Consider the following 16,213-nt stretch of genomic DNA (forward strand, 5'->3'; position numbering starts at 1 on the left):
CCAGGAGGCACTGGCAGAAGATGAGAGTGAGAGCAGGAGTTTTTTTTTTTTTTGTCTTTTTGCTATTTCTTTGGGCCGCTCCCGCGGCATATGGAGGTTCCCAGGCTAGGGGTTGAATCGGAGCTGTAGCCACCAGCCTACACCAGAGCCACAGCAACGAGGGATCCGAGCCGCGTCTTGCAACCTACACCACAGCTCACGGCAACGCCGGATCGTTAACCCACTGAGCAAGGGCAGGGACCGAACCCGAAACCTCATGGTTCCTAGTCGGATTCGTTAACCACTGCGCCACGACGGGAACTCCTTTTTTTTTTTTTTTTTTTTTTTTTTTTGTCTTCTTAGGGCTGCACCTGCAGCGTACGGAAGTTCTCTAGGCTAGGGGTTGAATCAGAGCTGTAGCTGCAGCCTACACCACTACACCATAGCCACATTAACACCAGATCCAAACCTCCTCTCACGGCAATACCAGATCCTTAACCCACTGAGCAAGACCAGGGATTGAACCCACATCCTCATGGATACTAGTCAGGTTTGTTACCACTTAGCTACCATGGGAACTGCTAGGATACCTTCTGATCCTGCTCTCTTGCCTGGCTGAAGTTCTGGTAGTGCCTATATCCTTTGACCTTCAGTGCTCAACAGGACTCAGTCTATTCTTTTGACTCTTCAAACATAGAGGTAATAGCTCTCACTTTTGCTAGCATCTCAGGGCTCCTCAACATCCCTGTTGGTTCTTCTAACCCAGCCAACCCCTTTGTGCATATTCCCATTCTTATAAAGTCTCTTCAAGATCTCAGCCAAGTATGTCATCTTGTCCCTGAAGTAGAGATAAGCCAAGGATTTGCATCCTGGCTCCACTGCTACCTACCACTGCGTTATCTCTGTTTATAAAATTACAGAACTGGATTTAAGGATGTCTAGTGTGAAGCTAAAATGTAGAGTGGTCCTAGTCAGCAACAGCAAAATTCCTGCGTCTTGACTTTCCCCATCCAAGACTGACTTAAAGGAACTAGCAGCAAGATACTGGAATAAGGAGATTTTATGAGTGGAAGTAGACCAAGTATCACTGGGGTGAGTATGACCTGTTTTGTTACTGACCCTTCCCACCCCTGCCCAGAGATGACATTAGGAGACAGTTGGGGAACTTTTCCTGTTCCTGTTCAAGCAAGGAGCTGTCTCCTAAGGAGAAATCTGGGGCCCTTCCTACCTAGCACAAACAAACAAACAAACAAAAAAAACAGGTCTTATGCAGAATACATGGTCACAACTTACTGAAATCTAGAAAGGACACCTGAACTGCCCTCAGTGTTTCTTTGTTGTTATTTTATTCACTGCTATTTACTAAGAGCCTACCACACACCAGGAAATGTACTAGCTGCTTCATATTTCCTTAAACCTCACAGACCCCAAAAGCTTTATTATTCCCATCTCATAGTTGGGGAAATGAAAGCCTAGAAATCTGTCAAGGTTACAGCAGGAGATCCTTCTACGCGGCCTATCCTGGAACGCTCCCGTGTGCATTTGGGAAGAATGTGCATCCTGTCGTTGTTGGGTAGAGTGGTGCATATATGTCTATTAAATCTGGTTGGTTACTGCGTTTGTTCAAGTCCTCTGTTTCCTTACTTCCCTATGGTTGTTTTATGCATTACTGAGAGCAGAGTATTGAAGATTCCAATTTTTCTTGTACAACTCTTTCTTTTTCCTTCAGTTCTTTCAGTTTTTGCTTCATATATTTTGGTGATTTGTCACTAGGTGTAAATGTTTATAATTGTTATTATTTTCTTCATTATCTCTCGTAAACCTTTTGGACTCAATGCCTATTTTGTCCGATATTAGCATAACCACCCCTGCTCTCTTTTGGTTAATATTTGCATGGAATATCTTTCTTCATCCTTCACTGTTAATCTATTCATGTATCTGAATCTAAAGTGAGGCTCTTATCGACAGCACAGCGTATAGTTAGATCATGTTTTTGTTTTGCTTTGTTTTATTAATTCATTCTGCCATTCTTTATCTTTTGATGGGGGGATTGATCCATTTATGTTTAAAATAAATACTGATAAGGAAGAACTTAATTCTGTCATTTTTCTAATTGATTTCTTTATGCCTTATAGAAATATGCCTTTTTTGTCCTTCATTTCTTTTTTGTCTTTTTGCCATTTCTTGGGTCGCTCCCGTGGCATATGGAGGTTCCCAGGCTAGGGGTCGAATCGGAGCTGTAGCTGCCAGCCTACACCAGAGCCACAGCAATGCAGGATCCAAGCAGAGTCTGTGACCTACACCACAGCTCATGGCAATGCCGGATCGTTAACCCACTGAGCAAGGGCAGGGATGGAACCCACAACCTCATGGTTCCTAGTCGGATTCATTAACCACTGCGCCATGACGGGAACTCCTGTCCTTCATTTCTTACATTACCATCTTGTGTGTTTAGCTGACGTTTGTCAGCTTTTTGTAGTGGAATGTTTATCTTCCTTTTGTATATGTTCTGTAACTTTTTTCTTTTCTGTGGTGGTTACCATAAAGGTCACATTCACCATCCCAAAGTTATAACATTCTAATTTAAATTTATACCAGCTTAACTTCAATAACATACAAAAATTCTGCTCTTTTATCTGGGAATGTCCTAATTTCTCCCTCAGTCGTAAAGGGCCGTTTTGCTGGTTAAAGGATTTTTGGTTGACATTTTTTTTTTCTCTTAGCACTTTGAATATACAGGTCCACTGCTTTCTGGCCATTAAAACTACTGATAAGAAATCTGCTTATAATCTTACTGAGAATCCTTATCTGTGCTAATTTGCTTCTCTCCTGCTGCTTTTGAGATGCTGTGTCTTTGCCTTTTGAGAGTGTGATTATAATGTCTTAATGTGAAGCTCTCTGAATTCATCTTACTTTGAGTTCATGACTCTTCTTGGATGTTTATATTCATGTTCTTCTTCAAATTGGGGGAGTTTTCAGACATTATTTTTTTGGGGGGGGGGGCTGTATGCCTCACATTTATTTTTTTTTCTTTTTTTTTTTTCTTTTCCCACTGTACAGCAAGGGGGTCAGGTTATCCTTACATGTACACATTGCAATTATAGTTTTTCCCCCACCCTTTCTTCTGTTGCAACATGAGTATCTAGACATAGTTCTCAATGCTATTCAGCGGGATCTCCTTGTAAATCTATTCTAGGTTGTGTCTGATAAGCCCAAGCTCCCGATCCCTCCCACTCCCTCCCCCTCCCATCAGGCAGCCACAAGTCTCTTCTCCAAGTCCAAGATTTTCTTTTCTGAGGAGATCAGACATTATTTCTTCAGGTATTTTCCCTGCCCCTTTCTCCCTCTTCTCCTGGGACTCCCAGAGATCCCTTAAGATCCCAGAGATCCTTTTTCTTCAATCTTTTCTTTCTGTTCCTCAGACTCAATAATTACTATTGTTCTATTTTCAGGTTTGTTGATTCTGTCTCCTGACTGTTCAAATCTGCCTTTGAATTCCTTTAGTGAATTTTTCATTTTTGGTTATATTTTTCAGCTCCAGAATTTCTTTTTGGCTTCTGTTAAGGTTTTATATCTCTTTATTAATTTCTGCATTTTGATCATACATGGTTTTCTTGATTTTCTCCATATCTTCCTTTAATTTTCTGAGAATCTTGAAGACAGTTGTTTTAGTCTTTGTCTAACAGATCTGCCATCAAGTCTTTTTCTGGAACCATCTCTGTTGATTTATTTTTTTCCCTTTGAAGAGACCATTCTTTCCTATTTCTTTACATGCCTCCTTTCCTGTTTCTTTATATGCCTTGTGATTTTTGTTGTTGTTGTTGTTGTTGAAAACTGGACGTTTGAATCTAATAACATGGTAACTCTGGAAATCAGATTCTCCCCCTTCTTCAGGGTTTTCTGCTTTTTTTCTAATTTCTTTTTGTTTGCTTTTTATTTGATTGTTGTAATCTCTAGGAAAAGGATCAGTCTGAAGTGTGAACTTACAGTCTTCTCAGGTCTTTTCTGAGCCTGTGCTTTTTGCTGGATATGTGCGGTCACTTCTAATTTTCCCTGGAAATGTACTTGCTTTTGAAGGTCCCAGTCTCTAGTGTATGACTCCCAAAAAGAGAAAAATGAAAGGGAAAGAAATAAAAGGCTCTTTAAATCCCCTGAAAGTCACTTCAGCCAGAGGGGGAGGGACTTGCAACAATGGGGGGGGGGCGGGAAATGCAACAACAATGGCCCTTCTTTCTGTCTGCAATTCCAAAAAGAGAAGTAGTCATCAGTGATCAGAGCAAAGATCCCCAATATTTGGAGGAAAGGGTCCAATATATGCCCACCCTGGCTCCAGCAAGCTGTGTACAAGCTGCTCCAGGAACACATGCACAGCTGCCTGCCAAGGTGTGTGGGGTGGGGGTGGGGGTGTGGTTGCTATTGTGCTGAAATTGGCCAAAATTAACTGCAATTGGCCAAGTCTTTCCCTGAAAGTTGCATGCCCTCAATAGACTCCAGAGTTCCAAAAGGGTTAGTTCAGACAGATTCTGCCAGTGGAACTGCTGTCTAGGTGAGGACAGAGATTCCTGGTGCTTCCCACTCCACCATCTTCCCAGAATCTCAATGGTGCAAAACTTCTTTCTAAGGAAGGGAACAACTAAGGACCCTTTTGTTAAGGACATCTCTGATACAAGGCCATTTAGCATTCCCTTTTCATTAAAAAGCCCTATCAAAATAAGATTTCCAACCAAATCCCAAATCCATGGTATCACTGAAATTAGTGCATATGATCACATAAAACATAGTCATATTCCCTTCACCATCACCAGCAGGCCCTGTTAGCATTCATCATCTGGGAGATGAGGTTCTTGTGAGCTTGCTTCATGCAAATTATTACTGGCAGAAGTCAGTGAAAGATTTTCAGATATAGAGACCCACAACACAAAGAAGCCCAGAGTCGTTATACCCAGGAGCAGATACAGGGTGTGTCCGATTCAACCTCAAAGTTGCATAAGCAAGATTTCAAAATGAATTCTACTCTGGAGACCTAAGCCCAGTGTACAATGTTCCTGGCTGGAAAAGAAGAACTACATCACTCTTTGTTTTCAAATCTTTACCATCACTCGCCCTTGTATCTCCGCCTTCTCACTCTGCAGGAAACTTTATTTCCTACTTCTGCACACCAAGTTTCTACCTCCAGTTCTGTTTGGTTCAGTTGCTGAGAAGCCTGACACATCAGTGCCACTTGGAAGAAGCAACAGACCGGTGAGTTGGGGGGTGCTTTTTCCATACTTTATGAATCAAAGGCTCAAAGCATCAGTGCTAGAGATGCAGGGACTGGGAGCACCCTGGGTGTCTGTATAGCCCAGGAACTTGGGGGATGGTCATTTGGGGAAAAAGGGGTGGAGGTCGGTGTCTGCACCTCTCTGAATGTTAGAGAGACACAGATGGCAGTGAGGAAGCACAGAGCAGAGTGAGACCCCACCCCCGCCCCCGCCCTAGGGCTCAGGTGGTAGGAAAGAGTGTGCTAACAGAGGACAATTAAGAAAGTAGGACAATCAGGCTTTTCAACTACTGCTCCCCTCCCCCTGAATTTTTGCCCCCTGTAGTGCGTATATGTAATAGTCCAGGCCCTGAACCAAAATTCACCTCTTGCCTCAATTCAGAGGCTGAAGTGAGGAATTCACTTTTCTTAGAGGCAGCTTCGAATCAATTCTGGATAATGTGTCTTTCAACACTTGAAAGTGACACCTAAACCAGTGCCCTTCCGCCACCTTGCTGAGTGTCTGCTGTGATATGAGCGAGGTGTGCTAGGGTGAGAGGAGATAGGTAATAAAAAGGAGAAGGTGGCTGGCACTTGAGAGGCCAGAGCATGAAAACAAAAAGCCTAGGAAACACATGGTGGAAATAAATGGTTGGGGCAATTTGCCACCAGCCTCCCCTCCTCAATTTGAATCACCACAGCAAAGGTCTGAGCTGCACATTTCTGACAGGTTTCCTGTCTGGTACTGTAGACCAGCATTTCAGAACCACTGATTCAATCCAAACCTGCCCAAAAAGATGAGGAAACTAAGCCCTGTGGTTAGTTATAGGACAGTCTGATGGACTTGCTGCAGCTAAGGGGTTGTGTGCTCAGTGCTATGAGATGATAAGGATCCCCGATATTTAAGTTTTTTATAAGATCTCCCCCTGGATAACCTGGGGGTGTAGGCCACAGAGGAGCCTTTTTTTTTTCTCAGCAGCTTGCAGCCTGCTAGTTCTCTGTTATTCACTTTTTCAATTGATATTTATTTAGCAGCTTCTTTGTGCCAGGCTGGGTTCAAGAGCACTAAGATATCTCATTGCAAAAGAAATCTCTCTGCTCTTATGGAGCTCACTTTCTGGCGTGTGTGTGTGTGTGTGTGTGTGTGTGTGTGCATGTGTGGGGGTGTGGATTTTTAGGCTAAGTGCCAAAGAAACTCTGTTCAAGGCATGGAAGAATAACTAGAAAATCCATTACTTGTTCTACATTCATCTCTGCTCTCAAAGCCAGAAGAGGAAAACCCCTGAGGGCCTTTGAAATTGGTTCAAATTCCAGCTCAGCTATTACTTGCTTTGTGGGTTTGGGAAAAATCATTTAGTTCATCCAAGTTTGTACTTCTTCAGTTGTAAAGTGTACACTTATTTCACAAAACTCTTGCAAGGATTAAATTATTTAACCATGCAAAGTATTTAGCACAGCACCTGGAGTTCATACAATTCATGACTATAATTTTTTAGGTGGATACATTTTTTTCCCCAAGTTTAATCAGAGATCTTACTTAGTCACTGTAGATTTCAGGAATCTGGTTCAATGATGTGAAATGCAAGATCTGTTAAATTGAAGAATGAGGTGTGTGTACACAGAGGAAAATAAATTCACTGTCACTCCCAGGAAAAAAATGAATGTTCTTGAGAACCACGTCAAATGATGTTAGTTGTCCTACTTATTATAATGAGTTTTGTGTATTTTTTCAGAGCCTCTTTTAGCCAGGTGTGACCATAAGAGCTGAAGGTGGAAACATGACCTAGTCTTTGATAACGTCCTTATTTGGAGGCATGCAGGCATGCATAGTGTTATCAGATGATAAGAGTGATCTGACAGAGGAGGGGGGCTGGACTTCACAGAGAAGGGGAATTTGAGCAGAAGGCAGTGCAGGATGAAGGGGAATTCACTGGCCATTCTAGGCAGAGGGGCAAGCTTGTGCAAAACCACTGAAGCCTGCAGGAAATGGTGAGTCTGAGAGAAATGGAAAAGGACAGATATGGCTGGAGCACAGGATCTGGGACTGGAGAAGTGATTAGAGATGAAGCTGGGAAGAAGCCATGATGAGTAGTCTGCGCACTGCCTTTGAGGCCCCACCACATACAAATCGTGGGGCAACACCAGTTTGAAACTGAGAAGTGCCTGATACAATTTCAGCTTTAGAGAAGACAGACTGAAAAGGAGCATGGCTAGGCAGGAGGCATGAGCAAATGAAAAGGCCCAGCAAAGCCAGAAATAAGAAGCATAGAAGGCAAGAAAGTGGCAGCTGAAAGTGATGCAGAGGGAATGAATCCGAGGAGTTTATGAGGTAGAACTGACATAGTAATAATAATGTGGAGCATTTTTCTGTACTGGGTGATGCACCAGGCCTCTGTTTCCAAAGCAACTCAGCACAGTGAATATTTTATACATAAAGTAGCTGATAGTTGAAGAAGTAATTAGCCCCATTATTACACAACTTGCAGGCTGGAGGCAGGATTCAAATCTAGGTCTATGTACTCCAAAGGCCTGGCTCCTAATCTTCTGAAGAGGAGGGGACCCAGGACCATGTCAAATCTTATTTCTTAGGCAATGGAGTAAATGACAATTGCCAAAATAAAGAATCCACAAATTGAAGCAATGATTGGGGGGGGGGGTGTTGAATGTGAGGCACCCATACAATACCCACTTTGCCCTCCACTGTATCTCCAGTGCCTGAAAGAGACCCTGGCTCCTAGTAGGTGCTCAATAAATATTGGTTAAATTAATAGATCCATGGGGAGATATGCAGAAGGCAATGAAAAATTCAACTCTGAGGTGGGACTGAAAGGCAAAGCTTTGGGAAACAGTAGCCTACAGGAAACTTAGAACCTTGAGATTAGACAACACAATTCAGGAAGAACTTTGGAGCAAGGGTAAAAAGGTAAAAGGTAAAGAAATGGTGTGTAGAGACTTCTTAGAGTGTGGGTGAGAGGAGGGGACACCAACAAAGAAAATTAAAAAATGATGAGACAAGCACTAACCTCCTGGAAGCCAAAAGAGTTTTAAATGGAAAAAGTCAGAAGGATCAAATGCTTGACGAGGATGAGACTAAAAACTAGAGTGTTTAAAAAATGGGTTGTCATCTCAACTCTAGCACGAGAAATTTTGGCAGGATGATGGAGGCAGAAAGTTGACAGAGGTATCAGAACACTTTGAGTGGCAAGGAACAGAAACTGCAACTCATAATGACTTATTGTGAGCATCTCCTGCAGCCCCCTTGAGGAGTCCCCTTATATGCCATCACCCAGGAATAGGTCACAGGCCTTGTGCCACTGCAGAGGAGGCTGAGCTAGCAAGCGTCCAGCATGGCCAGCCTTATCATGAGAGTCAGGCTCTCTGGGAAGGCCAGGGGTATTGGGAAATGGCTGTGGGGAGATGACTGGTGTCTGCAACCAGGAATAAAGGGAAGTGATGGCCTGGCACACACGCTCTCAAGGAGATGGCTGTGAAGCAAAGACAAAGCCTGGGGCGTTGCTTAAGTGGAGCAGGGACCTTGGTAAGATGAGGGATTGCAGCCATTGTATTGTGCATCATCATTCCGTTCTCTGCTTACAGGGCAGAGGAAGATGGATGGCAACGACACGCTTTCCCGGTTCAGCCACAACGTGCTGCCCACATCTCACTCTCTGCTTACAATGAATATCAAGGGGAACGATGAAGAACCCACCACCAGTTATGACTATGACTACAGTGAACCCTGCCAAAAAACCAGCGTGGGACAAATCGAAGCCCTGCTCCTGCCCCCACTCTACTCACTGGTGTTCATCTTTGGGTTTGTGGGCAACTTGCTGGTTGTCCTCATCCTGATCAACTGCAAAAAGCTGAAGAGCATGACTGACATCTACCTGCTCAACCTGGCCATCTCGGACCTGCTGTTCCTCTTCACCATCCCGTTCTGGGCTCACTATGCTGCAGACCAGTGGGTCTTCGGGAACATAATGTGTAAATTTTTCACAGGGCTGTATCACATTGGTTATTTTGGCGGAATCTTCTTCATCATCCTCCTGACAATCGACAGGTACCTGGCTATCGTCCACGCTGTGTTCGCTTTAAAAGCCAGGACGGTCACCTTCGGGGTGGTGACCAGCGGGGTCACCTGGGTGGTAGCTATCTTTGCCTCCCTCCCAGGCATCATCTTTATCAGATCCCAAGAGGAACATTCTGGTTACGCCTGTGCCCCTTATTTTCCACTAGCATGGAAGAATTTCCATACAATAATGAGGAGTATCTTGGGGCTGGTCCTGCCACTGCTCGTCATGGTCGTCTGCTACTCGGGAATCCTCAAAACCCTGCTTCGGTGCCGCAATGAGAAGAAGAAGCACAAGGCTGTGAGGCTCATCTTTGTGATCATGATTGTCTACTTTCTGTTCTGGGCTCCCTACAACATCGTCCTTCTCCTGAGCACCTTCCAGGTATTCTTTGGCCTGAGTAACTGTAAGAACAGCAGTCAGCTGGACCAAGCCATGCAGGTGACCGAGACGCTGGGGCTGACGCACTGCTGCATCAACCCTATCATCTACGCCTTCGTCGGGGAGAAGTTCAGAAGGTACCTCTCCGTGTTTTTCCGAAAGCACATTGCCAAACACCTCTGCAAACAATGCCCAGTTTTCTACGGGGAGACAGGAGATCGAATGAGTTCAACATACACACCTTCCACTGGGGAGCAAGAAGTCTCAGCTGCCTTGTAGAGAAGTGGCAGTTCGCATACATACACAATCTATGTAGAATAAAAGGCTTCCAGGGTTTGTTGAACAGGACTCTTAAGTCTCTAAAGCAAGTGCCCGGGAACCACAGGGTTGTGTGACCCAAGAGAGACTTACGTCACTCCCTGTAGAGCCAACAGGTGCTCAGGGAATGTTCCAGGACAACTGTAGGCAGAGACTTGGACCCTCCAATGAGCTCATCGCAGCTCCTGGAAAACGTCACTTCGCCTTGTGCTCTGCTCTTTCCCTCCTCTTTACCACTTCTTCGCTCCCTCTCTGATTCTACCTATCTCTTTAATCAATCCCTTTCATCAGCTGGAGGTGGGGGAGAGAAAGGACAGGCACGGGTGAACAGAATGAGGGTGAGGGGGGTCAGGACCGAGGAGGATGAGGCGGAAGTGTGAGCATGGTTGAGCATGGATGAGGATGCAGGTGAGGGGTTCACTGCCCAGCCAGGCACTGGCCCTTAGCTCCGTCTCCTACCATCTTTAACTTTGAAGGCTTCCCCAGATCATGGAGAGCTTGAGAACTGTCTGAACTTTCTTTCCAGGAGCTTGAGTGGGACCCCTGATCCCCTTCTGCTAAGTGCATGACACGTGTCTGCTTTAGGATGGTTTGGCTGTAACAACCATGAACGCTACATTTGAAATCTGTTAAATAAGCGCTATTGTTCACATGCTTCTTAGGCCTCATCCTCCTCTACAAAAATGTATCAAATGTTTGTTTATAAAATATGCCTAATCCATAATGAGAAGAAAAACAAAAGCCCGTTTTGGTCTTTCTAGGGAAAGGGAGGGATGGAGGTAGTGACTTTGAGAAAGGGGTGGGCACTTCTAAGTTCCTTTATCAGAGGTGGTCGGGCGAGCTTGCAGGAGGACCCATGAAAACCCCTAGAAGGCCTCGTGTCTCTAGCTCTGACATGTTTCTTTCCTTCCTGCTGCCCTTGCCCAACTGTCCCCCGTAGCCTTTACCACATAACTCTGCCTATAGGATTGCCCCACCCCAAAAGCCAGTTTGTGGAGGTCCAGGAGAGCAGCTGTGGGGAGAATGTGTAACAGGAAACCCCTCTTGGGGCCTGAGAGAGGGAAAACAGTCACTGGGGACACAGGGTGTGTGCTCAGAGCAAAGAAGGGGTCCACTTTGGAAATCGTACATCAGCCCGTGACCTCAGGGTCAATTACCTAGATGAGGAAGACTGTTAGATAGGCTGGGAAAAAAATGTTTTCCAAACTACCTTCTGGCACCTCATTTCTGGATATAGGCAACATTCAGATACATACGTATACTTTCTTAAGGTAAAGTAAAAATTAATTTAAAGCTGAAAACTGCAACTTGCAATTGTGGTAAAGTATCACTTTAAGAGTTACTATTATGCCAAGCTAAAACCACTGTATTAGTCATAGACACAATTCTGGTGTTTGGCTTAAGATTGTGGAGCACATGGTATGTTTGGGAGCCTGCTGGTTCAACATAAATAGATGTTAATCAGCGAGTTGGAGGTATATGATCTATGGGTTTACTAGCTTATGGTGACATAGAATCTAAATAATATCTGGGTCACAACTCATCTCAACTGTGTTTTTATTCTCTCTGACTTGCTACCAAAAAAATTTTTTGGCATCATCATGAAGACTAGAGAATCATGGATGTAATCCTATTTAAATGCTTCATACTTTGCCCAATCCAAACAGGTCAAATTGCCCCCTTTGGCCAGGGGGAACTCCTAATTCAAGCTGACGCCTAGTCAAAAGTTTTAAAGCCTATTTGTAAAGAAGGGGAGTTGAAGAAGGTCACTTCAGTAAGCAAAGACTTTCATCTTGACTGAGTCAAGTTAGAGTGTACATTTATTTGCATTCCGATCTGATGCAAGCGTGAAACACAGGGCTCCTGGAACCCAGCAGCTGGGGAGTTGGACGTCACTATAGTTTTCCTTTCTTGTCTTATGGCTAGAGAAGGTTTCAGAAAGCAGTGTGATCCCTGGGTGGGGCATTTCACCTTCAGGTACTTGTATTATCCTAATGAATACATTACATTCTGTTTTGATGATGATGAAATGTAAATACTGTTTAAAAAGACTATGACTTGGAAAATGAATCAATGCTCTAACTACACCATTTTTTAAAAAACCTGTCTGATTACCAACCCCTGTGACCTCCTCCCACACTCTGACAACCACCATTCTATTCTTTCTCTCTCTGAATCTGACGATTTTAGATTCCTCATATGAGTAGCACTGCTCCGTTCATGTCCTTCTGGGTCTGGCTTACTTCCCTTAGTACAATGGCCTCTGGTTCCATCCATGCTGTCAGATATTGCAGGATTTCCCTCTTTCTTCAGGCTAAACAATATTCCATATACATAGAGACCACATTTACTTTATCCTTTTATCAGCATACACAGAATTTCAGCTATACGAGGTAAGTCCTCAATGTCTGCTTTACAAAAACAGTCTGCCTATAGAGAACAGTATTGCATACTTTAAAATCTATCAAAAGGGTAAATCTCATGTTGTAGTCTTATCACAATAAAAAAAAATTTTTTTAAGCTGCCTGTTGTGTTATGCTGTGGTGGGACAGATTGTCCTTACCGTTGACAACTCTTCACTCCTTCCTCTGCGTGACCTGACACACCTGCCCTCGCCATTGCCACATGACTTGCAGTGTGCCCTCCTGGAGGGAGAACCTCTACCCCACCCATAGGCCGCTCAGCCAACAGCAAGTGAGCAGAACTGACATCTGCTTCATCGCAGCAGAGTCTGAAGTGGTTGGGTGCAGCCTCTGGCTCTCTCTGCTCAGCCGCAGGGAGACCCATCCCAGACCATGGCTCCTTCAGCCCAGGTGCCTGTTGAGTGAGCAGGAAGATACAGAGAGCAGAGCCAGGGCCCCAGCCACACAGAAGCCACATGTCACAGGTTAAGAGGTTCGAGTTTGCTGTTTTAAGCCCCTGAGTTGTGGGGGTGACTTGCGAAGATGCACAAAAGTTAACTAACACATACAGTACACATTGCCTTCGTAAATAAAATTTGGACAAGTGTCCATCTGTTTTTCCATCATGGAATTCAATGCGACAAACACTCCTAGTGTGCCAGGCTGGGGTGGGTATGAAAAGACAGCTATGTTTGTTCCCATGCCCTCAGACCTCCAAGTCCAGGGCTGATGATAGGAAGAAGCCGGGGGGAGAATGGAGTATTAAACAGCACGATGCACCGTGCAGAGCACACAGAGAGGGGTATGTGACATTTTTTGACAGCCCCAAGGAGAGAGTGACTAAATCAATGACAGTCCTGCATCAGAGTAATAACAGCTACAACAGGATTTTATTGCCACCAAGAAACTGCCACTTAAAGGTTGCCAACCATCTCCATCTCTAGAAGTGGAGACCTCAAGTCTCCTTCATTCCAGGAGAACATCTGAGTGGGCTGTTTGAGTCAGGCCAATGTCGGGAAAGATGACCATTCTAGAGGATGGGTATTGTAAGACCTTTTGGTGGAGATGGGACTTGACACAGTCCACCCCATGCCAGCCTCCTTGACCTGTGAGGTTCAAAGCAGTGGGGTGGTTTGAGCATTTCTCAGAGGGGCCCTGCAGGCTCCTGGGAGTAAGCCATCAACATGCCATCTTTCTAATTTGCTTTTTTTCGTTATTAAAATTACTTGACAAAGTGAAATGGCCTCAGGTGAGGCTGGCCAGCAGCAAAGGCCACCGAGGACGGCCAAGAGGAAAACTCACCACGAGAGAAGAGGTATCTGAGCTGGTACACTGACCTCTACAAGGCAGCCTGTGAATTTAGGGGAGGGCTGGCCCTGGGTGTGTTGAGTGGCTGAAGTTGGAAATCTCTCCAGACACCATCACTCTAGCACCGCGTTTATAACCTGACATCCCTGGGACAGCCCTGCTGCCTCACTGCCATGCCTTGTTTCTACCATCACCTGTCTCCAACTCCTCTTCCCTCTCAGCTGCTTCGCGGCCCAGTGGATGGCCTGCCCACGAGTGAGGTGCCTGCCTCCCCTTTCCGCAAGCCCTCATTCCTCATGAGGTTCTTTCAGAACCCCTCTCTTGGCATGGGGAGGGGGAACCCCACCCTCCTTCCCATCAACCCCACCCAATTTTACAACCCTTTCCTGTCCAATCTTGTCTCCTTAGACAGGACGAGGTGAGGGGGGTTGTCATGGTGACTAGGGGCACAGGGCTGATTCTGTCACTCTTAGGAAGCCCTCAGGGGAAGTGTGTGATCCCAGGTGTCAGTGGTTTTTTGTAGAACTGCAGGGAACTTAACACCTCTTTGCCCTCAGCCTCAGGCCATAGTTGCCTGTTCTGGGGCAACAGGAAAAGTCCTTCATAATATCCTGTTATGCAGAGAGCTGAACACAGAGCTTCAGGTGTGACCTGACCCAATGAAGATCACAGCACATCTAGTATACATCTTAATCAGTACATTAGACTTCTGTTGCCACACATAAGGTTGCGTTAGGCCCAGGTCTGGGCACTGATCTGAAAGAAATACCCAAAATGCATAGAGCAGACTTCCTGGTGGAGTTAGGGGGTTTCCACCAAGTCTGGACATATCTCATGAAGCAATGTGGAGGACCGCCTGTACGTGACTACTAGGGCTGATGACTTGCATGGGGTGGAGGACATGGTGCATGGACTGGGGAACTCGGTCATACCAAGAAGGGTCTAATGGACAGACACAGCGGGAGTGGAGAGGATGGCACGGCAGCCTCCCAGCCCCATCCGCCAGGGGTCTGGGGCAGAGGACGAAGGGGCACTGGGAGTCCTGAGACCCCGGCATGACTGCTGAAGCACCCAGGTAGCAACGTGTGACACTGGTTGTTGGGGGAGGGATTCTTCCTATTTGTTTAAGGACCTCTGGTGAAGGGGGCTTTGTGGACACTGGAACTTCCTCCTTGGTGGAGATATGAGAGCACTGACGCTGACACTCAAAACATGCTGTCCATGCTAGGGAACCATGGAAAGTTTCACTCAATGCTCTAATAGCAGAGCTCTGTCACATAGCCTTACTGCATGCTAAGGAACAGAAGAAGCCAGACAGAAAGAGGAGAGCGTCTGTGATTCCATTTATATGAAGTTAAACAGGCACACCTAATCCATGCATAGAAGTCACAATGGCTCCTGCCTTCTGGGGTGACAGGGCTACTCCCTCCCACCTCAATCAGGGCAGTGCTTCCATGGGTGTGTGTGTGTATCAAAACCTCACCAAGATGTACACCTAGGACAAGTGTGCTTTGCCGCTTGTAAGTTACACCTCAATTTAAAATAACAATTAAAGACCTGCATTTATAAGGAAGTTTTAATGACATGAGGAAAAGCCTATACTGAAATCTTTGGCCAAAAAAAAAGAAAAAGAAAAGTAAAGAAAAAAAAAAAGCCACATAAAGAACTGGTATGTGTGAGAACAATTAATCAGAAATATGCACAGGAGGAGCTGCCATTGCTCAGTGGCTAAAGAACCCAACTAGCATCCATGAGGACACAGGTTCAATCCCCGGCCTCATTCAGTGGGTCAAGGATCTGGCGTTGCCATGAGCTGTGGTGTAAGTTCCAGATGCAGCTCGGATCCCATGTTGCTATGGCTGTGGTGTAGGCTGGCAGCTACAGCTCCAATTCGACCCCTAGCCTGGGCACTTCTATAAGCCACAGGTGCAGCCCTAAAGAAATAACAACACATGGCATAGTGGAAATGAATCTGACTAGGAACCATGAGGTTTCAGGTTCAATTCCTGGCCTCGCTCAGTGGGTTAAGGATCCAGTGTTGCCATGAGCTGTGATGTAGGTTGCAGACGCAGCTCAGATCTGGTATTGCTATGGCTGTGGCATAGGCTGGTGGCTACAGCTCTGATTAGACCCCAAGGCTGGGAACCTCCATATGCCATGGGTGTGGCCCTAAAAAGACAAAAACACTATATCACACACACACACACATGGGAGAAGGTCTGGATTAAAACAGTGTTAAGAGGGACTGTTTTGGGATTGTGAGAATATGTCTAATTTTTTTCCTACTTTCTATTTTTCTGTCTTTCCTAACTTCATAGAGTGAGCATGTGTCAGTTTTATAATTAGACATTTGTTTTCAAAACTAAAAGAACCATTTGCTATGTTCACAGCCCAGCTCACTGTTGGCAATAATGTAAGAGTCAGTGTGAGCTGCTGTGTGGCAGGGTATCAGCCCACTATGCTCATGCAGTTGGCCCTTGGGAACCCAAGGAGAAGATTCAATGCACCCCCTGCCA

General features: G+C 45.3%; 1 protein-coding gene across 2 annotated transcripts; it reads left to right on the plus strand.

The window, feature by feature from the left end:
• The first annotated feature begins 4,889 nt into the window (after positions 1-4,889).
• On the plus strand, positions 4,890-12,507 carry CCR2 (C-C motif chemokine receptor 2). 2 transcript variants are annotated; one of them, NM_001001619.2, is given in 2 exon segments: positions 4,890-5,220; positions 8,816-12,507. In NM_001001619.2, a coding segment is annotated over 1 exon segment (1,122 nt). In that variant the 5' UTR covers positions 4,890-5,220; positions 8,816-8,826; the 3' UTR covers positions 9,949-12,507.
• The last annotated feature ends 3,706 nt before the right edge of the window (positions 12,508-16,213 follow it).

Source organism: Sus scrofa, chromosome 13 (genome assembly GCF_054392235.1).
Source record: "Sus scrofa isolate SSC_HxYL_T2T_F1_AM1 chromosome 13, Sscrofa_HxYL_maternal_Yorkshire_Landrace_v2.0, whole genome shotgun sequence".
Classification (NCBI taxonomy): Eukaryota; Metazoa; Chordata; class Mammalia; order Artiodactyla; family Suidae; genus Sus; species Sus scrofa.